This window comes from Gopherus flavomarginatus, chromosome 8, assembly GCF_025201925.1.
Source record: "Gopherus flavomarginatus isolate rGopFla2 chromosome 8, rGopFla2.mat.asm, whole genome shotgun sequence".
Lineage (NCBI taxonomy): Eukaryota > Metazoa > Chordata > Testudines > Testudinidae > Gopherus > Gopherus flavomarginatus.
Genome location: NC_066624.1, coordinates 26,931,972 through 26,955,737, shown reverse-complemented (window position 1 = coordinate 26,955,737; position 23,766 = coordinate 26,931,972). Strand labels below are relative to the sequence as shown.

At 41.7% G+C, this 23,766-nt stretch overlaps 1 protein-coding gene across 4 annotated transcripts; it reads right to left on the bottom strand.

Annotated features, from left to right (window-relative positions):
• Positions 1-821: 821 nt before the first annotated feature.
• On the bottom strand, positions 822-20,538 carry LPAR4 (lysophosphatidic acid receptor 4). Of its 4 annotated transcripts, none has more exons than XM_050965128.1 (2): positions 20,434-20,538; positions 822-2,891 (listed from the first exon to the last, which is right to left on the bottom strand). In XM_050965128.1, the coding sequence occupies exon 2, from the start codon at positions 2,744-2,746 to the stop codon at positions 1,697-1,699; it is 1,050 nt and encodes a 349-aa protein (XP_050821085.1). In that variant the 5' UTR covers positions 2,747-2,891; positions 20,434-20,538; the 3' UTR covers positions 822-1,696. The 4 variants fall into 4 exon arrangements, 3 of the variants coding, with proteins under 3 accessions (XP_050821085.1, XP_050821084.1, XP_050821086.1); XM_050965127.1 differs by lacking the exon at positions 20,434-20,538 and adding an exon at positions 19,434-19,858; XM_050965129.1 differs by lacking the exon at positions 20,434-20,538 and adding an exon at positions 14,022-14,061.
• Between the last annotated feature and the right edge of the window lie 3,228 nt (positions 20,539-23,766).

The window sequence follows — 23,766 nt, the reverse complement described above, 5'->3', positions numbered from 1 at the left end:
TTGTGTATCGGGAATTTATCATATAGCCATTCTGTACCTGAGGGCCAGAAGTCAGGTGCTGTAGTTATTTAAGAGCTAAAATATGTTGAACTACAAGATCTTTCTGGGTCTTCCTCAGTGTATGGCTGTTTCTCTTTCATTCAAAACAATGGCAGTGCTAAATTATTTTCAAAGTGACTTTTTCTTTTTTGCAATCCACTTAGTAAGTAAGGATTTAAACTCCAACCATTTCAAGACGTAATTAGACTTAATGGGTTGCTTGAAATGTCACAGGAGACTCAACATGTGAGAATTAAAACAAATGGTTAAATGGAAGTCTCTCTCTTCAGTTCATTGTGGTCTCACTGTCTTTTTCCCTGACAGCTCTGAATTAGAAAAAGACTTACACCATCAGCCAGAAAATGTGTATTCTTAATGCTATTGAGAGTTGCTGGAGCAAGAACTTTGTGGGATCAGATCCTTTCTTTGAGCTGACTGTGTTGGGTAAGGACTGGTCCTGTACTTTGCAGTAACATCATGGGCTGTAGAAACACCAGTCTTAACAATGCTGTAATATGCTTTTTCTTTTATCTACAGTTGGTGTTTAATACAGTGCTAAAATCAATTTAAAGTTAACTTAATCATGCAGCTCAAAAGAATACAGCAGCTTGCAGGTGACTTTGTATATCAAAGTCCTTTAATTTGTTCTTTCCTATTATTAGTACAACAAACCACCATTTTCTGCATTCTGTAAGAGAACTAATTAAACTCCACACCAATCCATACCTACTCTCATTTAAAAAGAACCCCGTAGCTAGTAAACCCAGAATATACACTCATAGTAAAGCTGAAAGTTTTTATTATATGTTTGAAAGAAAACATACACGTGTGAAATTGACTTAACATATCCTGTATTTTCAGAAGGCAGGAAAAAATTGACTGAGATTTCCAAAGTAAGATAAAGTTTTTATATTTCCCGATTGGTCCCATGTTTAATCCTAGGAAAACATACCAAATGTTGGCATCGTTCAATGCAAAAATCCGCTCCGTTTTCTCCATAAATAATCTCCAGAGAGTGATCTACCTGGACTTACATATCTTGAGTTCTCAAAATTGAGAAATCTGTTATCTGACGGGCTTATCTGCACATGGAGAAATCTCTGATTAACTCCATGTGTGGACACTTTGAAAGCTAAGTTCAGGTGAGTTAAGCTAAATAGGAACAAGGCATTCTTATTCTGGAATAAGACTATCCATATGTGGAGTGAACAAGGGTGAAAGTAATATTAAACAGTTACCAGTATGGGGGCCTGGCTCTGGGCCCGTGGAAGGAGCTGGGCTGGAGGTCAGCGTCCCCCAGCCAGCCCATCTTTGCTGCCTGGCCCGTGCCGCCTGGGGCTTCAGCGGCAATTTAAAAGGGCTCGGGGCTCTGGCCACTGACGCCCTTTTAAATCACCCTTTTTAAATCACCGGCCCCAGGCCAGCTGCCTCTTTTGCCTGCCCTGCCAATAGGATCCCTTCTAGCAGGGCTGCTGACGGGGGGCAAAAGGGGCAGAGACATTAAAGCACTGCCATGGCAGCGCTTTAAGGTCGGCTGCATATGGGCTGGTACTGGCTTCTTACTGGTACACCATACCGGCCCGTACCAGCCTACTTTCATCTCTGGGAGTGAATCAGGGATAATTAATGAGGAATAACTCTGTATGTAGACAAGCCATTAGAAATGTGATTCAGCAATTGGATCACCTCCATTTGTAATAGCCTGGTCATTCACTTCCTCCTGTATTGCAGGCAGTGTGGTCTTCATTGTTAGAGGTGTTTCAGTCTTGGAAATGGAGTCCATTTGTATTTGGGGGTGTATATTGAAAGACTTTTGAAAAGATTCTGATGTGAAGTAGTAAATGAAGGGGTCAAAGCAGCAATTCATTGTTGCAATGCATAATGTGATTGGGTACATTGTCCTAGCAAATCTCTCCAAAGAGCAGTTTGCTATGGCTTGAGAGCGCACAAGAGCATATAAGAAAAGTATGGAATTGTAGGGCACAAAGCATACTACAAAAATGGCCACATGCACAATAATCATCTTTAGTACTTTCACTTTGTTTGTCCCAATCTGAGATAATGTAGCAGGTTTCCGGAGAGTCCTCAGAACCAGTGAAGAGCACGTGAGGTTGATTAGCAAAGGAATTATGAATCCTACCACTTCAATAAATATAGTGATCTTAGACAAATAGGTCTTCCAAACAATTTTGGAAAAACCCTCAAAGCAGGTTGTGCTAGTGTTGGAGACGTTGGTTGTGGAGAACAATGAGGCTAAAATTCCTCCACTGAGGACTAGTATCCAGACTCCTGCACACACAATGGCTGAATTTCTCCTTGTCCGAATGGTACGAGATCTGAATGGGTAGACAATAGCCAGAAAACGGTTGACACTAATACAGGTGAGGAACAGCATACTGCCATATATGTTGGTAAGAAATGCAGTCCCTGAAATCTTGCACAGAGTGTCCCCAAAAGGCCAGTGCCTGTTGAAATTATAAAATATTTTAAAAGGCAAAGTGAATACAAAGAGCAAGTCAGAGACGGCAAGGTTTGTCATGAAAATAGTTGTCTCGCTTCGCATTTTCATTCGACAGCAGAAAACAAACAAAGAGGCACAGTTTGTGATCAAGCCAAGGATGAATACCACGCTGTATACGGCCCCATACAGGTTGTATTTAAAGGAATCATCTGTCAAACAGGTATGATTATTGCTGTGGTTTCCCATTCCAGGTCTGTGATGTGTTTTTGGAGCCCTTCAAAGCTGAATTCAGTGGCATCCATAAAATAAGTCAGTGAGAGCACTCTTCCTTAAGAATTCTAATGTTGTGGCTTGAAGCTCTGGCGCCTCATATTTGTGATGTCCTGTCATCCTGAGGAAGACACAAACAGTCAGTTCTGCAACCCAACTATCATTTAAAGTTTCTGTACATGAAAACATACAGCCCCTTTTCCCCGCCACCACCACACGTTATGGAGCATATTCTTACCGCTGTAGATGTTCAGGGTTTTTTAAATGTTTATCAGGTACATTTTCTTAATGATACATCCCATAGATAGGTATCATGGAGTAGGTATCTTTATTTTAGTTTAGAAATGTTGTGAAAATGGTAGTATTTGGCTTACAATATATTTTCTTATATACTAAACCAAGAAATATGAAATGATCTGGAAATACATCAGGAGGGAGAGTTTGTCACAAAGGCCAGTTAAGCATCCAGATTCTTATTGAAAGTCTATAGGAGTTGGGTGCCAAATTTACATTTGTGCCTTGAATGGGATTGCCAATGCTCCAGGATTGGCCTGGAGTCTCCCGGAATTGGCATAAATCTCCCCATGACTATTGAAAGCAGTCCGCAGATTTTAATAGGATATTTTAAGAAAATGACATTACCCCATGTTGGGGGGGGGGGGGGGCTGAAGAATCTCCCAGAATAGCTTCAGTCAGAGTTGGCAACTTCTTGAAATAAATCTCCCCCTAAAATCTTAAATAGGAATGGACCACCAGGTTTGGGAAACAAAAACCTAGCCCTAACACATCACCCATAGCTAGAACCAAAAAAGATTCTGAAATGTTCAGATAAGCTCTTGGAGCTATGCAGAGAATGGAAATTCCATTTTGTGAAGGATTTTGACATTTGTCATTTTTTCAGTTAGGAACAAAATCCCAACATTTTGAAATTCTCTGTGAAAGAAAATTCTGAAAAATATTTAGTTACAAGTTGAAACATTTTGTTTTGATTTGCATTTGTTTAAAAAAATTCAATTATACTTAAATAACTGAAACAGTCATTTTAAAAAATCAAAACATTTCATTCTGAAAAGGCCAAAAGGGACATTCTGAAGTTGAAACTCTTGTTTTTTCTCAAACAAGATTTTGGCAAAAACATGATTTTCATGAAGGGTTCTAGTGAAGCTTTTCTAAAAAGCTCCTTTTTCACGTCTGGTCTTTGACTAAGATCAGAACAGGAAGTATTGGAAATATCATAGAAAATCTGGTCTCATGAGACTTCCAACCCAATTTAGCAGGCTCTAGAGATTTGGATAGTTCTGATAAGCATTTGGTTTTTTACCCTTATTGGAACTAAATACACCTCTACCCTGATATAACACAACCCGATATAACACGAATTCGGATGTAACGTGATAAAGCTGCACTCGGGGGGGGGGGGCTGCGCGCTCCAGTGGATCAAAGCAAGTTCAATATAACGTGGTTTCACCTATAATGCGGTAAGATTTTTTGGCTCCTGAGGACAGTGTTATATTGGGGTAGAGGTGTACCCTCATTAACAGTTCTATCTTGAGTCTATTTTTAAGGCCTGTGCAAAGAAGCAATCAGAAAGTTTCTCAGATTAGGGAGAAAATAATTTTTTGGACATGGCTGTATCTCTGGGGAAACTGGAACAAGGTCAGACAACTGCAGGAGGAGCGTCTGCACTGTAAAATATAGGAAACCAAATAGAGAATGTAAAGCTTGTTTCTTGTGATCTAACAACTGACCTGGTAGGTAAAGCTACAGAGCATTTTTGACAGATGAAACCACTAGTTCGGAGTTGGAGCTGCATCAAAAAGAGATCCTGTGGCAATATAGATTAAATAGCAAATTGTAGGTGGTATTGGATACATTACGATTCTCTGAAATAATTGAAAACACTTTTGAAATTAGAATATGTAAGCAAACAACTAATTGAAATGAAGCATGGATTGAATCAGGATAATTGGACGCATATTGTCTAACTAGTAAAATCAAGTGTTTTCTATATTGTATTCCCAGTGGGAAAAAATTACATTCTCAGACAATATTTCTTGCATGCAAGTTATCTGTAAGCCAACTGTAAAATGTCCAGTGCTCAAAACTTTACTAAAACTTACTCTACTACAATGAAAAGAACAGAAACTTCTCATTTTCCTCATCACAAAACTTCACCAAATGACAGACATGAAATCTGTCCCAAGTAGGAGTGACCAGAAGACGGTACATGTACGGTAGGCACTGCAAAAGCAGCATTATGTGCCAGTTTTCTAATCAGTGCCCTGCTTGTCCCATAGAGATTATTCCTGCTAAGAGCACCAATCTGTGTATTAGTTGGTGTATAGGGGTAGTGTGAAGTCAGATCAGATGGACCATGGCCCTGATCTCTAAGCCTTACCTTGGAACTGCACCTGTGTCACAGCGGGCTTACACAACAGCCTCTCTCTAAGTTCTGGAGGAGCCAGGACTGGGGCAAAAAACCTCTACCCCAGGCTGCCCCATTTATTCATGGGCTTTCTAGATATTGCTAACTGTATGCGCACCGCTCTGTCTGAATTTGGCATGTGGTCTCCTGGCAGTTTTTGGCACACGCTTTTTAAACACAGTTCTGTAAACTTCTTTATCTTTACTTATGTTTGAAACGCGCAGTTGCTGTGAGGATCCTGGTTAACACACATTCAAATCAGAAGTAGACATACCTTTATCTGATACCTGTTGGCTGTGTAGCATGACAAATGAGTTCAAAGCCAACATTCAGATATTTTCTACACCACAGATGCTTCCTTATATGAACTGTCTTTAAAAAAAAAATGTAGGGGGCAAAATGTTCTTCTGGTATCTCTCAGCTTTGTAATCCACACATTTTCTCTCTTTCACTATTTCAACGTCTGGCTTACTAAATTCATGACAAATTGAATTTCATTGCCAACGAGTAGGAAACAGAACACAGAAGAAAATTCCACAGAGATTCGTTTTGGAAGAGGTGGTACTAAGTTATGCAAAAATGCACTCTCTTTAATTGTGAAGTAATCTAAAAATAATAAGTTGAGCTACACATTTAGCTGGCTATATCTATATCAAATGAATTTGTATAGGTTTTATATTTTGCCTGCCTTTAAGGCAGTAAGTAACCAGGTTCACAAATATATGTAGTTCCAACAGGGATGGTTTGCCTCATAACTTGAACTTCAGTCTGCTATATTAACTTCTTGGCTTCTAACCCACATACAGTACATAAACAGACTGCACTTTATCTCCATCAGAAGCAATCTGTAATGTTTATGTTGAAATTTAACTTGCATAAGTAGATTTCTTTTTTTTCCCCTCACTGAGAGCCAAGTTTTCCACGTGGCCTCAACGTTGGCTCTGTATATGTCCAAATTTTGGAGGCACAGTTCTGGGAACCTATGTTTCTACTCAATCAAAACTTACATCAGATAGTTGGATATTCAATTTTCCCAATTTGTGCATGTGGTCCTGCATTTTGGCAGCCCCAAACTGTGCATTCAGAAACCAAGACTTGCATATTTAAAGGGTATTTTGAAATATTTACCGTTATTATTCACAATCAAGCTATGTTATGTGCCAGCAGTCTGAGCTGCATACAATGCAGCTCCAGTGCTCTAGAGAAAAGATGCTGGATCATTTAATTTTTTTTTTCCTATTTAACAAGGAGTCACATGGACAAATTTCACTTTCCTAGTGCATCAGTCTGAGAATTGTCTACCAACTATTGTTCAAACTAGGTTATGATCTTGAAAATATGAGTCCATGTTGTTTACATATTTAACACTGAGGCGGTTAAACAAGCTGACAAATTACTCAAACTGAGTCATTCACTTTCAGTTACAAGGTGTCAGGGTCTATAATTTTAATGCTTTAAATATTAGATACATGCTCCTTCTCTCTAACCAGAATTAAATCAACACCAAATTTCCTGCCTATCATGCTCACTACCCTATCACTCTGTTGGGAAAGATTAAGAAGATTTAGCTTCATGTTTTTAACATGCCAAGTTCAGTGCACATCAAATAAACAAAATAACTTAGAATTCTGTTTTTCAGGCAGACCAGATCTTTAGATTCATTGTCCACTGTACAGAATGTACAAATTCTAGTTCAGCAGTTATTAGAAGTGATGCCATAATGGAATATAGAAAAGTGCTTTTACACGAGAGTACTGAATTACTGTGAGCATTACATCTCAGGTGAAGGGGGAGCTTCACAGGACTCTACATATTTGTCAGTTATGCCAGTTCAGCCCCACTGAGGGGGCAGCCAGCAGTGTTGGAACAGATAACTGACAGTCAAGCTTGCCCTCACTCAATTCTCATGTGTTATAGGGATCACTTTCACCTGCCATGCACTGAAAATTAAGGAAATCTCTTCTCCTTCCTAAAATAAATGATCCCTTTGTTTCTGACTCCATTGTCCTTACGCACTGTGACACTCATAATTGCCATGTCATAGCTTCTCGGGGCACTGTAATTATCAAATACATTTACTTGGCATCCTAAAAGCTTTTAATTTGAAAAGAAGTATATTTGCACTGAAAATATTAAGCGACACACAATAAATGGACTGTTCTGAAAAAAAAAAGGAAAGAAACTGAGCTCTTGTCTTATTTTATTCATGAAGCTGCCTTCTTTTTGTTGCTATTGACATGTCTCCTGGCCTACACGTTAGCCATTGGAGGCCCAGTATAATACAGTATGAACTCAGTGTTAACTGTAAGTATACCTAAACATTCTAGACAGGGTGGCCAGGTGCCCGGTTTCTGACCAGAAAGTCTGGTCAAAAAGGGGACCTGACGGTATCTGATCAGATCTACTGACTGGACACTCAAAGTCTGGTTACTGTGGGCAGGGAGGCGCTGGGTCACCACCCACGCCCAGCCCCTACTAGGCCAAAGCTGCCTCCTACCTACATTGGGCAGCTACCGCTCCCAGCAGCGGCTCCGCAAGTGAATCCCTCCTGACCCAGGAAGAGGAAAGAGGACCGAGGAGGGGAAGGAGGCCTCAGGGCAGGCAAGATGCACTGAGGAGGAGGTTCCAGAACTCCTGGTGGAGTGTCTGGTTTTCAAATATTACGAAGTTGGCAACCTTAATTCTAGGTATACTTCAATCCCCCTCAGAATAGGTGGAGATGGACCTCTTGAAGTCCCTTCCAGTGCTAATGTCTATTTTATATGTTATGCATAAAATATACATTAATTAGGTCACTTTTACTTTTCAAAACAACTTGGGAAACAAAACTTACAATTCACATCTTCTCAATACATTTGTTCCTTTTCCTTGCTTGTTATACTAACTTAGTGGAGATGTAAAGTGATTTAAACTTTGTGAGTATGAATATTTAAGAGGTTGTGTGGGTAAATAAAATTACATGGCTTGTTGATTTTCTTAGTTTGACTCAGATTGACAAAATCAAAAGCTTTCAAAATTCTGATGGAATTATTGTGCTTAATGCACTTCATGACACAAAATAGCATTACACAAATAGGACCAAATTTTGGAAGGTAGTTGTACCTGTGTGGATGACAGAAAAACCATAGGCCAGGAGGTGATGTGACAGAATTGCTCTGGATTTCCTCATGCAAATAGACTAGTATAGAGGCCTTTCATGACCAAAGAGTCAGTGATCTAAGGGGTCATGGGGCCTTGGCTGTATGATTCAGTACATACAGCCTCTGCCCCCATAGCAGACCATTATATATTGTCCTTACACACAGCATGACAACTTTTCCTACTCTTGGCAAGAGTGGTATGCATGAAAAGGCTTTTGCATCATTATTGTGCATCCAGCTGATAGAATATAAAAATATGAGTCCACATGTGTAACACTACACACTGGACTAAAACATTTCTCATGCATCATGTCTGCTGAAGCCTAGTGAGATGAGTTAAGGTCAAAGTCACTATAATCACTGATTTGGAATTTTCTCCCTTTTGCCTATTTCTAAGGATTAGGTAGAGATTTTGGATGGGAATTTATTTTGTTCTAAAGACAGTTTCTTAGTTTTTCTTCAGACTTATTAGGGCATAATCCTCTGTAAGGGCTGCAGGATGTAGATTCTTCTAGACTTGCATGAGAACTACTGATATGATATGGACTCTACAGATATAGTTTGTTTTCTAAATGCAAAATGAGATTGTGTGACAAATCCAAGGTATTTCTAATGGACCTGTCATGGTAGCATCTAGTTATCAAGCATTTCTAATGTCGCACAAGGTTTAAATTAAAAAATTAACAACCCTGAATTCAGAATGCCAGCTAGCATTTGGGATAGTAATAAAGCTAGCTCACACGACTTTTATGGTGAGTCTTGCAATACATATTGTTTTTTGTCTTAAAGCCCCAGCTTAGGCTTACATTACTCTTTCATTTAAAAAAAAAATTTTTTTTGCCCTTATGGTTCAGGGGATCATTTTAGAAAAATTCTGAGGTGGGAGCAAAGTCATGTCAGCATATAGGGTGTTCTCTGTCCCAAAGAGGATCACAAATGAGAAGCTAGGCAATTATTGCTTTCCTAATGATGTCATCCAAAATTGAGGGAGGAAAGGATGTGCAAAAAGTGGAAGAGAGAATGGAGTATATAGACCTATGAAAAGTTGGGTGAGGGGGGAGACAACTTCCCCCTTGCCTTTAGCAAATGATGTCTCTGCTTATAGTTTTGGGGAGAGAGCCTGAAAACATGATTTAAGTGCAGTCTAAAGGCTCAGACAAATCTGCTTTTTGGGAACTCGTGATTTTTGAACGCTCAGGTCTGGCAATATTGTAAAGATATGAGACAAGTGCCAGTAAAAGACTGATCTTTATTTCCTGGCCTCAGTCACACAACATGGAGTGGAGTCACAAAAGGTTGCCCCCTGTCACACAGCAGGAGTAGGTATTCACTGACTCCATTGGCTACTGGTAGAGGAAACATTTATTTTTTTTAAATTGGACATTTATTTGAAATAAAGTTAATCTAGAATTAGATTCAGGCACTACATCTTCCCCTGCCAGTTACTGTGGTTTTAAAATAACTTTTGCCTATTTTCAAAAGTTTTTTTTCTGTTTCCTGTTGATGTGTGAAAAAGCCATACGAACAGAAGAAACTGGTTGACTGACAACAGGAAACAATTAAACTGTCTATAAACAAAGTGCTGTTAAATGTACAAAGTAACTGAAAGCAGAAAAGAGACTTTTTTCCTAATCTTGTAACTCCAGTAATCCTAGGTGTTATCTGTGACAATAGTAGGAAAACCTATTCAGATAACTTAAAAGTTGCACGCTATCCCTTTAAAGCCTCTCACTCCAAAGAGCCAAACAAGATCCTCCCACACACAAACATGCATATTTTAACAAAGCAATTTACTGTTAGGAAGATGCTATGTAGGTTACAGTGCAAGGGAGAGTTTTCTAGTGCCTTAGAATGAGGGAAGGAGTCAGGCTTTCATTCATGGCTCTGGCACTGACTTGCTGTGTATCTTCAGCATCTATATTATCTCAATTTTCCCATATTTATGAGCACAAATGCTACTTACCTCATGGGTGTTGAGGCTGAAATAATTGGTGAAATCCTGACTCCACTGACATGAGTAGCAGAAAGCCTATTGACTTCAATGGGACCAGGATTTCATCATGTTTAAGTGCTGTCGAGCCCAGATGAAATGCATTAGACACAAAGCAAAATTCAGATCTGGGGCATCTGAACCTTTGGCATAATCCTGGGTCCCAACAGGCCCTTCCAGCAGCCAGGAATCAGTCAGGGATAGACTCTCTGTGGCTGCACCCTCTTTCTCTTGGCCTCTCTCACATAGGGGTGGGATAGAAGAAACTATGGTGGTTCTGGGCAGTGTCCCAACTCCCACTGCCTATGATGACCCAGTGCCTGCACTGCCCACCCGCAGTGGCTCCGTATGAACCCTGGGGCCTTGGCCAGGGCTATGGCTGGGCACAGACATGGTGTGGGGCTTGGTCCCCTTGGAGACAAGCCCTGCCCCTCCTCCCAACACCCTGCCGCTGCCATCACTGGCCTGTGGCTGCCTGACAAGGGCCTGCACACCAGTCCGAGCAAGTGGAGAGCAAGGCTGGTGTCCTGCCAGGGCCCAGCTTGTGGGGCAGGGGGAGGGGTGTTGGTGAACAAGCGGGTCCCACCCCATAGGGATGGCTGGGCCTGCCTGGGGTGTCCCCACCGAGCTGTCTTAGCCCCCAGCACTTGCAGCAACTGGGGGAGGGAGCAGTGGCATGTAACCCTACGTGCCCCCCACACATTCCCTCCGTTTGGGGAGGCAAACCTCCTCTACCCCAACCTGCATCCATGGTTCCACAGCTCCTTTCTGTACTGGCAGAGGAGTATAAAGTGGCCAAAACAGAAGCCAGGATTAGGGTTGTTCTTCCTAGAGATTCTTCTTCACTGAATGTGGAAAGGGAAACCTGATCTATATAAGTCATAATCCTAAAGGATCACGCTTTGTTTCCTTTTGGATTGATCAGCATTGTTGTTGATTCTTCTAACAGTCCTTGGAGAGTTTCAAGGTGTTTCCTCTGCATGGCGACTTCCCTGTGCTGTATCTGTTTTGTGTTTAGCTCACTAAGACGTTTTCCTTTTAGAGGAATGGTGAACTAACCTATCCAACGATCATATGCTAACCTTCAGGGCAAGATACTTTTTTTTTTTTTTTTTTTTGCTTTTCACTAAAAATGCCTTTTTCCCAAACACCTCATCCCCTAACCGATTCTAAGATTAGAGCTACCTTCCAGTAGATGTTTCAAAATGTCACCATAATGTGTGTGTACATGTGTGTGTAGTAAACTTGATCCTCAATTCATATATATTAATGGATTATTAGTATACAGAGAACCCAACCTTTTGGGCCTAGCTTTCAAAGGAACCTCAATATGATTTCTGAAGACTGAGACTGCCATTTTGCATGTGTCTTTTTTCATGCCCAAGTCTCTTACTGGATGGATCTCTTTTTACACTGGTATACCTAGATCTAATATAGTGCTGCTGTTGGCCAGCATAGCACTAAACCATGCAAAATCTGGAAAATCCAATAGAGAACGTAATACAAAAAACAATCGGTGAAAAATTCTTTAAAAAACCTTATTATGCTTGTGACCTAAGCAATTAGCTAATGTTTGGAGTTTAGCAGGTTGTTTCCATTAGAAGGAGAAATTGATGTTGGAGTCAGGTATTTCTCTGATGCAATTCTATTTATTTACAAAGAATGTACAAAGTCCTATTTCCCTGAACACAAGAGGAATCAAACCAGAGGGAGTTTCTTTGCTCAAAGTTCAAAGTCTCTTTGCAGCCAGCACCCTGCACAAAAAGTTCCCTCTCTCTTTTGGATTTTTCTCTCAGCCATGTTTTCAGTGCTTCTCTCGCTGTCTTGCTTAGCTTTTGGCCTGCTTCTCTGCATGTTCTCTGAGTGCTTCTGCTCTCACATGCACACCTCTATCAAACAATTCCCAGTAAAATCCCACTGCCCAAAAAGTCAAATTTCTGACCAGCCTTGCATATGACCTGTGTTTTGGGAAGTAGCTCCTACACTTTCATCTAACTTACTGTAAAAAAGAGCTTAGCTGCATCTTACATTTATCCTGAATGAATAGTGTCTTATGCTCACCAGCTTCAGTGAAGTTTCACTTACCTCCATCAGAATACATATGAGTCTCAGGGTATGTCTACATCTACAATTTTGCAGCGCTGGTTGTTACAGCTGTATTAGTACAGCTGTATAGGGCCAGCGCTGCAGAGTGGCCACACTTACAGCAACCAGCGCTGCAAGTGGTGTTAGATGTGGCCACACTGCAGCGCTGTTGGCGGCTTCAAGGGGGGTTCGGGGAACGCGAGAGCAAACCGGGGAAGGAGACCAGCTTCGCCGCGGTTTGCTCTCGCGTTCCCCGAACCACCCTGCAAACCGCAGGGAAGGAGACCTGCTTGCTCGGGGTTCGGGGAACGCGAGAGCAAACCGGGGAAGGAGACCAGCTTCGCCGCGGTTTGCTCTCGCGTTCCCCGAACCCCCCTGCAAACCGCAGGGAAGACCTGCTTGCTCGGGGGTTCGGGGAACGCGAGAGCAAACCGGGGAAGGAGACCAGCTTCGCCGCGGTTTGCTCTCGCGTTCCCCGAACCCCCCTGCAAACCGCAGGGAAGGAGACCTGCTTGCTCGGGGGTTCGGGGAACAAGAGAGCAAACCGGGGAAGGAGACCAGCTTCGCCGCGGTTTGCTCTCGCGTTCCCTGAACCCCCCTGCAAACCGCAGGGAAGGAGACCTGCTTGCTCGGGTTCGGGGAACGCGAGAGCAAACCGGGGAAGGAGACCAGCTTCGCCGCGGTTTGCTCTCGCGTTCCCCGAACCCCCCTGCAAACCGCAGGGAAGGAGACCTGCTTGCTCGGGGTTCGGGGAACGCGAGAGCAAACCGGGGAAGGAGACCAGCTTGATTACCAGAGGCTTCCTCAGGTATGCTGGGACACCTGCTTATTCCACGGAGGTCAAGAAAAGCGCTGGTAAGTGTCTACACTTGATTACCAGCGCTGGATCACCAGAGCTGGATCCTCTACACCCGAGACAAAACGGGAGTACGGCCAGCGCTGCAAACAGGGAGTTGCAGCGCTGGTGATGCCCTGCAGATGTGTACACCTCCTAAGTTGCAGCGCTGTAACCCCCTCACCAGCGCTGCAACTTTGTGATGTAGACAAGCCCTCAGGCTTTTGCAGTTATAAAACTCTGTGGTGAGGGGACTATAGGTTTGATCTCCTTTGAGATGCTGACTTCATTCCTCCCCCACTGAAGTCAGTGGGAGTTGAGAACACAGCATCCCACAGGAGTGCGCCGGATCTTGTAGGATGTGCACCCTGCACTGGTTTGGTAGGTGATCTTATTGGTATAATAAGGCTTTGTTTTCTCAAAGGCCCTGATCCTGGAAGGTGCTAAGCACCTGCAACTCCCATTAAAGTCTACGGACCAGATCCTCAGCGGTATAAATGGACATACAGTGCAGACCCATTTATGCGGAGATGTCGGGAGTCAAGCTGTCACGACCACATGTTAACGGACCGCGGGTTAAGAGGGCCATGCTGAAATATCTTAAGATATCCATATACACATGTATAATTATCTAGGATTATATACGTAGTCACAGCATCCCAAATACTGCAGGTGTAGCTGTTAATGGCACTTTGCAAGAATATAAATTCAAATGTGTAATCTAACAAAAACATTACTACTACTCCACAGGGGTTAAAGTAACTCAGGACACTTACCGGTACAGAGCGGGGCTGGCTCTGGCCCTCGGAAGGAGTGAGGCCTCGGGCAGAAGTGGCAGGGCTAGGGGGTCACCAACCCTTCCAGGCCGCCTGGTCCGTGCCGCCCGTGGTTCTCAAGGCAATTTAAAGGGCCAGGGGCTCCAGCCGTCGCTGCTTCGGTAGTGGCATCCGGAGCCCCAGGCCCTTTTAAATCGCTGGCCTCGGGGCAGCTGCTCCCTTTGCGCCCCCCCTCACCCCTCAGCAGCCGAGGGAGGGCAAAAGGGGAAGGAACCTTAAAGCGCTGCAGTGTCCTTTGCCGCAGCAGCGCTTTAATGTTACTCTCCCCACACCCCCCGCAGCAAAGGACTGCCCTTAAAGCGCCCTTTTTGCCTTCCCTACTGGCAGGGCCACCGGGGAGGGAGGGGCAGTACTTTAAGGATGGTCCTTTACCACCCATTGTTGGTAAAGACATACAGCACATTTCCGCTCCACACTTCGTGTCGATTTCTATGTCAGTGAGTCAGTGAGCAAATCTGTAGCGCTACATAGCAAGTTCCTGTACCACGTGTTAACGAGTCGCGCATGTTAAATAGGGAGGCACGGCGCTACCGCGTGTTAAGCGGATTCACGCATAAAAGGCTCTGTACTGTATTATCATTTACTGCACTGGAATGGTGCTGCTTTGTACTAGCCAAAGAGCTGACTATTTGGGGGTATGTTTACAATGCAATGTAAACTCAGGGTTAGTAGAACTTGATATAGCAGACCCTGGGTTCGTTAACCCAGAGCTTGAGGGTCTACATTCATTTGTAACCACAGGTTAGGAATTGTTGAACCTGGGGTCCCAACGTGAGGCTCCAGCTTCTACACTGCATTATTTGGGCCTGAGTCCAACGACCCATATCCGAGACTTCTTAATGCCCTCCCAAAATACGGCTGCACTAGTTCTTTGTTTGTGGTGCAGTATGGGGGAAAAATTGACTGTCCATCAAACTTGATTATTCAGAAGACAAAGAAAGCTGGCCTGTGGGATTGTGAGATATGTCTGGTGGACTCCCAGATCATGAGTCCAATAGGCCTGTGTCTACCTTGCAGAGCAACAGGGTCCCAGCTTGATTCAGGCTCGGATCCTCCAACTCACGGGCTCCTGGGACCGAGCCCTGCATTAGCATGATTTTTGTGTAGACAGAAGAGGGGTTAGGCTTGAGCCTGAGTTTGAACCCTGGGCTTACACTGCAGTCTAGACATATCCTGAGAGCTGAAGGTACTCAGCAACTTCTTGGAGTTTGACTATCGCATGGTTTTGGGTCTTAGGCATCCATATCTTATATGTCACAGGTACCTTTGCCAAAACTGATGTAAACTGACCTGGAGGTTTGATTGGTGTTTTCATAGAAGGACCTTTATCCTCTCACAGGGAAAATGTCATATTCCTAACCAGCATTCTCCAGTAAATAAGGCTTTTATTTTGTTTTATAAACTGAAAACAAATTCAGTAAATTATAATGAAAATACATAAGAGAAAACACAGCCCAGTGCTGAAAGCTAACAGACAGAGAGAGTTGTGACATCTTACTCCTTCAGTAATAAACTACAGGGAGCAAAGCTATAATAATGGAATAAAGCTAGAATGATTTGTCATTACAAAAACGCAGATTCAGAGACACCATAATTTCATTCCCATAATTCAATTTCTAGATGCCATATTTCCACAGATGACAGAATAGTGGGAAAACTACAGCATGGTTTGAGGGAAGGTGGTGTTATTTTTGAGTAATGCAATGCAATTCATGTTTAACTTGAAAACAAAAACATCTTGAGCAAGACGACCATATCCGCAGGTTCCAAAGTGAAACCCCAAAAATCCTTTAAAAAATTAGCTTTTCAGATGCGACTTTCTTTGTGAACATACACAACTTTTTAAAGTATTACAAAAAAATATTGTATGTATTTCATTAAGACCTATGATACAAAAGCAAGCTATTGTTGCCTTCGTATGTACTCATTTCTAAAGCTGAATGACTGATGAACACTGTACAAATTCACTTGCTCAAACTTGCCAAGATAAAAATAGTTTTTGAATTTTCTGGAAAACAAAACTACAAATAATTCAGAAAGCTCTCTCATTTAAGGAGGCTCAAGACAGGCTAAACTGTTACTGAAACTGAATTAGTCTTCACCCTTTCAGAGCATAGTCTCTCTTGAGTAAATGCAGGAGATGGCTGCATTTGAGCAAAACGTGCCACCACTGTCTGCTCTGGTGAATAGATAACTTCTTTTTCCAGTAAAATAATTTAGCTTTTGTGAAAGGTGGTGGTTTCATGTCCCCAGAGACTAAAGTCATATTATTTATTGGACAAGCACAGCAGCAGCAGCGCAATCCTTTATACCCAGTTGACCTGGTAAGACCCCATTGGGGATGGATGGGGATTTCAGGCTCCATACCCATTCAGTCCTATGTCTGTCTGTCTGGGATAGTTAAATAGAATGTCATTTGTGGCAGTGGATGGCTGTCCATGCAAATAGCCAGGGACTGGATTGATTTAATCAGCTTGCTTTATGTATGGAAGGCCAACAATGTGTCATGGTAATCAATGTTCTTCAGTACCAACCTGGTCTAAATTCCAGCAGGCAAGCTAGGGCTGCAATCTTCTAAAACCAGATTTCACACTTTAGTGAACTCTAACAAACACAAATATATCTTGAAAAATTAACATAAATAGACTGACCAATCAGGAAGAATATAAATACTTTGACAATTGTGATCAATTGACTGAAGAAATCCTATAATATTAATAAAAATATAGAGCAATTTAATAGTGATTTACACAGACAGCTCTTTGCAAATATTTAGTAAACCTTGTAATGCTGTTAATCCTATGAGATACGTCAGGGTTTTACTTATGGTTTTCCCCTATTTTGGAAACAGATCCAGAACTTAGCGGGTCTGGTTTTGCACCACTGAAGTCAATGATGACAGACTCAGACTCAACCTGCATGTAAGGGTATGAATTCGCTGCAGAGTTGGCCTGGATGTGAGTGACCACACTGTAAAATCACATCCAAGTTACTATGTCCTCACTGATGCTGTGTTCCCCCATGTGTGTCATTAGGACTTCCGCAGGCACATCCCATGATTCTTCATGTTGTGGAAAGCTGAGCTGCTCTGATTTTCCCAGTCAATTGTAGGAGAAGTTCTGTTCTGAGCACGAGTGAAATTGTGGGAAGGCATTGGTGGACTATCAATACTGCAGTGATTTACCCTGCATCCTCACTGCAAAGTGGGTGGGTTACCAGTTCAAGTGATAGCAGAATCTGGGCTCTAACCCAGGGTTGAAAGCATTTCTCTCAGGTGAGAGGTTTTTCAGGGTGGATAGGATAGAAGCTAGGAGCAACACCTGGGTAAAAACCTGGGCTAATTCTGTAGTATAGATATACCTTTAAAAGTGGCAGTACTAGATACTAAAATATAAAGTCTCCTATTCCTAGTCCCATGTTCAGTTATGTGTCACAGCCTCTAGTTAAAAAAAGAAAGTGCTACTGCTAGGATTGCATCTTTTCTGCTGCTTGTGATCTGCAACACTTAGAAACTGTTAACTTTAATATCTCACTTCTGCCGGAAAACATGACGAGAGACAAGTTGATGTATTTTCTTTGTGTTCCGTGTCAAACCACATCTTCTGAAATGAAAGTTAATAGGTAACTGCATTCAGGCATGGTTCTATTTATACTTTCTCTGTATGTTCTGAACTTCCATCTCCAGAATTTAAAGGACGCTGGTTTTATCAACTGACCTAAACCCTACTCAGGAGAAGTCTCATTTTTAGTCTCTAAGGAGTAAAAAGAAATGTACACTGAGTCCTTTCTCCCCTTCCCCATGTTTTTCAGGGCTCTTTAAGTTAATAAGCTTTGAACTCTTTAAAGTAGTAAGGTTAGCTTCCTGCTAGGTTTGCTTTGGCTTTCATAATACTAGTAAGAGAAGGAGGATGGAAAAAGTATTATAGGGTGAGAGGATATCCTCACTGAGCTTTGAACTTCCTCATCCTTTAGGTTTTGCTAACTATTGTATTCATCTACTGGAGTAATAATAAATTATAGAACTGCCTTGTCTTAGGCCACGTCCAGACTAGGAATTAAAATCGATTTTAGATACGCAACTTCAGCTACGTGAATAACGTAGCTGAAGTCGAATTTCTAAAATCGAGGTACTCACCAGTCTGGACGGCGCAGCATCGATGTCCGCGGCTCTCCGCGTCGATTCCGGAACTCCGTTCGGATTGATGGAGTTCCGGAATCGATGTAAGCGCGCTCAGGGATCGATACACCGCGTCCAGACTAGACGCGATATATCGATCCCCGAGCAATCGATTTTAACCCGCCGATGCCGCGGGTTAGTCTGGACGAGGGCTTAAAGAAAAACTCAGCATCATTATTTAAAATTATCTGCTGCAAATCATTCTCGAGATGGTGACAAAACTAAGGGATTTTTATTGTAATTGTCTTTTTAAAAGCATCACTTTTTAATAAGTAAGTATCTTATATGCCTAATAAATTTTACATTTGATAAGTTTTTATATATACTTATAGCCAAACCATGGCCTATTGAAATCCATGGGAGTTTTTCCATTGATTAAAAGGGAGCAGAATTTGGCTGCAAATGAATGCCCCTTAATTCTTTAAAATAAAACAGTTCTACAAAATGAGAAATTTTGACTCTTATACTCTATTCTGGAAATATAGCTTCTGGGGCCTTGATCCTGCAAAGATTTGGGCATGTGCTTAACTGTATGCACTGTCACAATGCCTAAAGCCAAGCATATAAATATTTGCAGGATGACAGCCTAAATTAGCATTGTTTAATATAGAGCTCGCTTGTTTAAACCTATGTTAAACTGTATCTTTGAAATACTGAATTCAAAATGTTCTGAACAATTTATTATTGAACAAGCTGCTATTATTTGGATTAGCTGAAACACATTAGTTAGCTAATTAAACACAACTCTGACAGAGGTCCTTAATTTGTCATTCTGACTTCATGAGATAGCATGCATTGCAATGATTCATAGCAAGTAAGTAGTTTTGCAAAGTAATTGCATTCCAAAAACATGGAGATAATCTTTTCACTGTAAACATGTTGGTACATCACTGTGAGAAACTAGCACTTCTTTCACAGAAACATTATTATGGTTTGGGCAATACAAATGAAATCTTTCCCCAGATAAAAGCATTGCTAGGTTAGTGCTAAAATATTCCACATTTCAAACCTAGTGGGCTAGAATGATTTCTAGTGAAATCATTCTATTGGTTACAGCAGGCATCAGTCTGACCCAGTGAATTAAAAAGTATTAAAATCAGATTCTCAGAGCTGACATTAAATCTGTACACTTTTATAACGCTACTGAAAATTAATAAATAATAATAGAAACTTACCCAAGAGATACAGACTAGAGATATCATGCCTCCAGACAGCTACCTAGTTAGTAGATCTCAGGATTCCTCTCTGGCAGTCCACAGACTTATCCATTTTTTTTAAATGCAGGTTTGTTTAATCCCATAAGTAAAATCTGCCTGCTCTAGCTGTTTACTGATTGTCGTTCATCCTTTAAAATGTGAGGCTACCAACAGTTATCTCCATTCCTTTGTTAGGGGAGAAAAACTGCTGAATGTTGCAGCCATCACGCCTTAGGAAACAGGACGCAAGAAAAGGCCCAATGTCTATGCAGGATCAGTGGGCAGGGGGAACTCTTGGGGGTCTCAATAGGAAATGTTTTTCATTGGATAAGAAGGTATTATTAGCAGCTGTGATCCCGCCCCGTCCTCTGTGCTTTTAGTCACCAGGCATTGGGCTGATTGTGTTTTTCCCTGAAGCGCCTTGCAGAGGAAAAGCACTCTTCACAGTTAAGAATTAGCAGCTTAAGTACAGCTCAACAATAGATCAAGCTGATTTCCTGAGCAACTAGTTGGCTGACGCAGCCGGTGTGTGTGTGCTTGTAGCAGAGTATTGCTGTAGACTAGCGAATGTAAAGCAAGGGAATATCCAGGTCTGGAAGCTCAAACTTTGTGTGACCCCCCCCCCCCATTAAAAAAAAAGGGGAGGGAGAAGAGATTTTCTGCGTCAGGCATGCACCAGAGAACACCCTCTGGCTGCAAAATGAAACGTTATAAAGATAATAAAATTCTGTGTGCAACTGTTTAATTAAAAATGAGCTAGAACAGATTTCAGTTTGCTCTGAAAGCCTTAGGTTCCTGCTGAAAAAGTTTAGGCGGTAGTTAGAATGTCAAATGGTTATGGAGATCATTAGAAAGTTCACAATCTCCAGAGAGGTAGCACTTCTCAGGTCTTTATAGCCCAGTCTGCTAGATCTTATTGTCTCAGTAAATCTGGCTCCTGATTTACCAACTAACCAGGAGTTTTATTTCTATCTCTTACCTTCAGTGCCGGCCCTTCAGCTAGGAAAAGGTTTGGGGGTGTCTTCTGTCTGGGAGGAAGAGCAATGTTAGTGGACAAATTATTCAGCTTTGCTTTCTGATGGCAAGTAGTGGTCAGTTTCTTTTCTCCCAGCCTTCTCCAGCCCTCTGTTTGGGATCCTGCTTTTAAACTTTGGGTTTTAAAACTTAGCCAAACAGCTCACATGCCCTGATTTCATTTTGTTTATGCTCCTTTTTCTCTGATCTCTTCTGGCTGCTCTCACAGGCAGCCAAGGCCAGTAAACAACTCATTGTGAATGCTATTCCTTGGACTAGTGAAGGGTGATACGGCACTGCAAAAAGAGGATTCTCTGTCTTGCTCCTCCAGAGAGAGAGAGCCTTTTGCCTCATGACCACATGCCATGGGATTTTATCTAGTCGATTCTCAAATAACTTTATGAATCACATTATAGCAGCTTTAACTCTCAAATTCACAGACACTGTGGTAGCCCTTCTTCCTTTGAATTTCATCCTCTCAGGAGTCACTTATTCTCTGTTAAGACTGCATAAAAAGACCTACATAGATTCAAATGGCAAGTGAAGAATATGCAAATACTTTTAGGTGCAAAGTGAAAATGGGTCAGTTTTCCCTTTTGTATCTGGGATTTAAAGGTGTGTGAGAATATAGATGAGTAATGAAGATACTGCTGAGGAGATAGCAGCTGTGTTAATTTACAGAGCAACACACAACTGAAAGGCAAAGCTCCCATAGTAACCCACCCACAATCAGATTGATCACATTTTTGTGGGCAAAGGATATGGGACTGGAGGGGTTGAGGAGACAAAAGCCACTATCCCAATCCAGAAGCAGGATGTAGGGCTGCAGACATGCTGATCCCCCATTTCTGTGGTCAGTGCCGCAGTTTATGGGCTGGAATATAGTAGCTGCTGTCCCTCCATACTTCCAGCATAAGGTAATAGGGAAACTGACCACATAGTGGCAGATTGTATGGTCTCTCCTCTATTCTCCAATTGCCACTTCTCAAACCAGCCTGTGCTAGGCTGACACACAAACCTCTTCAGCACGCAGGTCTGCAGAGAACCTATCCATACACCAATATGGGTAAACTAAGGGACTCCAGTTCAGCTGCATGCTTTAGTTTAAATGATGTGGAAGACCTCATGCTGGCTTATTGCGCCAGAGTGAATTGTATCCATAGATTTATACACGTAGGGAAGTCTGATTTGGCTTCCTGGAAAAGAGACAATAAAGAAAGTTGATTTTTACCATTGTAAGCAATGGGAATTTTCCAACTGACTTCAGAGAGAGCCCGACTGGGCCTCTGCCTTTCAGACTGAAAAACAGAAATTGTTTCATTATATTGCCTTTGAGTGCCCTCAGTACAAATTAACTAAACCTGAAATTTGCACTTGAGACCATCCTGAAGGTGTTCAGCGAAAGAAATGCAGTTTAGCTGATTTGAAGCTTTGGTACTGCTGTAGCCATGTCAAGCAGAGTGTGAGAGGCTAGAAACCCCTGTGGATTGGTGGTGAGCATACCTGGAAAAAGCCCTTCAAAGATATCAGTCACTGGGTCAGTCCTCCAGAATTACTGTATTTCTGCCATTGCAAGAATTTTCCCATGTTTCCTTTTGAAGAATAAACATGGATGTATCTTTTGAAAAACAGCCAACTACAGTATTTAGCCAGAACCTGGCAACTTTACCAGTGATTTTGATACCTTTGGAATTTAATCAGTCCACTGCACTAATCTGGGGCTGTTGGTTTATCTCAGGGCAATGGTTTAGTTATTAACTGTATCTTTAGCAGCTGCGGGCTGGAGGGGACTCTCAGGAACCTGTTATTAAAATTCTCCTGCCATGCTGAAGGGAGAGTTGGGATGGCTTTCCTGCCCCTTAGGGAGTTCACCCCCCTTTCTAATCATTCTGCATAATTCCTGCCCCCCCCTCTCTGGAGGTGGTAAGAAACTTCTCACAAAGGCAAGTTATTTTGTTATCTATTATGGACTTTTCTTTTTTCTGGAGCATGTTCTACTGGCAACTGCAAGAGACTGGACTAGAAGGGTCCCTGTGCTGGTCCAGTATTGCAATTCCTAGGGCTCATAAAAAACAAACCTTCCCCTGTGGAAAGTACTTGATTACACTAAATGTCAGTTATTTTCCAAAAATGTTCCCAGGGTGGCATATACCTGGTTCCCTCACAAGGCCTTCTCTCAAACACACACACTGCCCCTATCCTTCCCCACTTCTAATTAAACAAGCTGAATACTGTTTTATACTATCAATAAGCTCAGTATAATTTTTTCAGCAATAAAGTATAAAAATAGCCAACAAAGTGCTTTTAATGCAAGTTTACTTACCAAACAAAAACACAAAAAAGAGGGTGAGAGGGTGTTGACTCCATCCTTGGTTATGATTATATGGAAGTGTTTTCTTTAAAATGGAAAAACAAATGAATAGATCCCATGGGTCTTCACCCCTCCTCTCTGCAGCAACCCATCCTCCCCACCTCTGATCCCATTGGTTTGTTCATAAACTGGGGGAGCATGGAATTTTGTTGGCACCCCTTGTTAAAATATTGATAGTACATCAGCAATCTCTAGCTATTTTGAAAAATAAATGAACCTAGCCTGTTATCTTATTGGGAACCACGGCTGCTTAGAATACACAACGTTTTCAGCAAAATTACCACCATGCTTTTAGAGCACATATAGTTAATGTTTGTGCATTGAAGCCCTATGGATGTGCTCTTTTCTGTCATATCTATTATTATGTCAGGGATCCAATAACTCTGTCACATTTCGCCTTGCATTGGTACACGTTACTTGCATTGAATTTAGTCCGAGTTGCATGTGTGTTTCAAAGGGAAATGTTGCCCCCAAGAATGGAATGTCGTAGTTCCAAATTATCACTTACTTTTATTGCTGAAGCTGCCATTAGTTTCAATTAAAATTCACACCCAATTGTGCCTACAAAATATACATGCACAGGAAGTGACATTTTTGGTAGGGGAGGAGGAATGCAGATTTGGCGACACTAAAAAATTTTGCGAATTTGTGTCGCTTTTGCTGAATTGTTTCGGTGTTTAAAAAATCCCTCAAATAAAAATAATTGAAACATTTTGTTTCAATATTTTAGAAACAAACCATTTTGATTTTTTTTATTCAAAATGACTTTTTAAAAAAATCTTGTAACTTTATTTAAAATTTAAAAAAACATGAATGCCTCATATCTAAAGGAAACATTTTTGTTTTGGATCAAACAAAACATGTTTTGATCTAAAACAATATTTTTTCAACTACTTAATTTACCAAAAATGTTGAGAAACCTTGTTT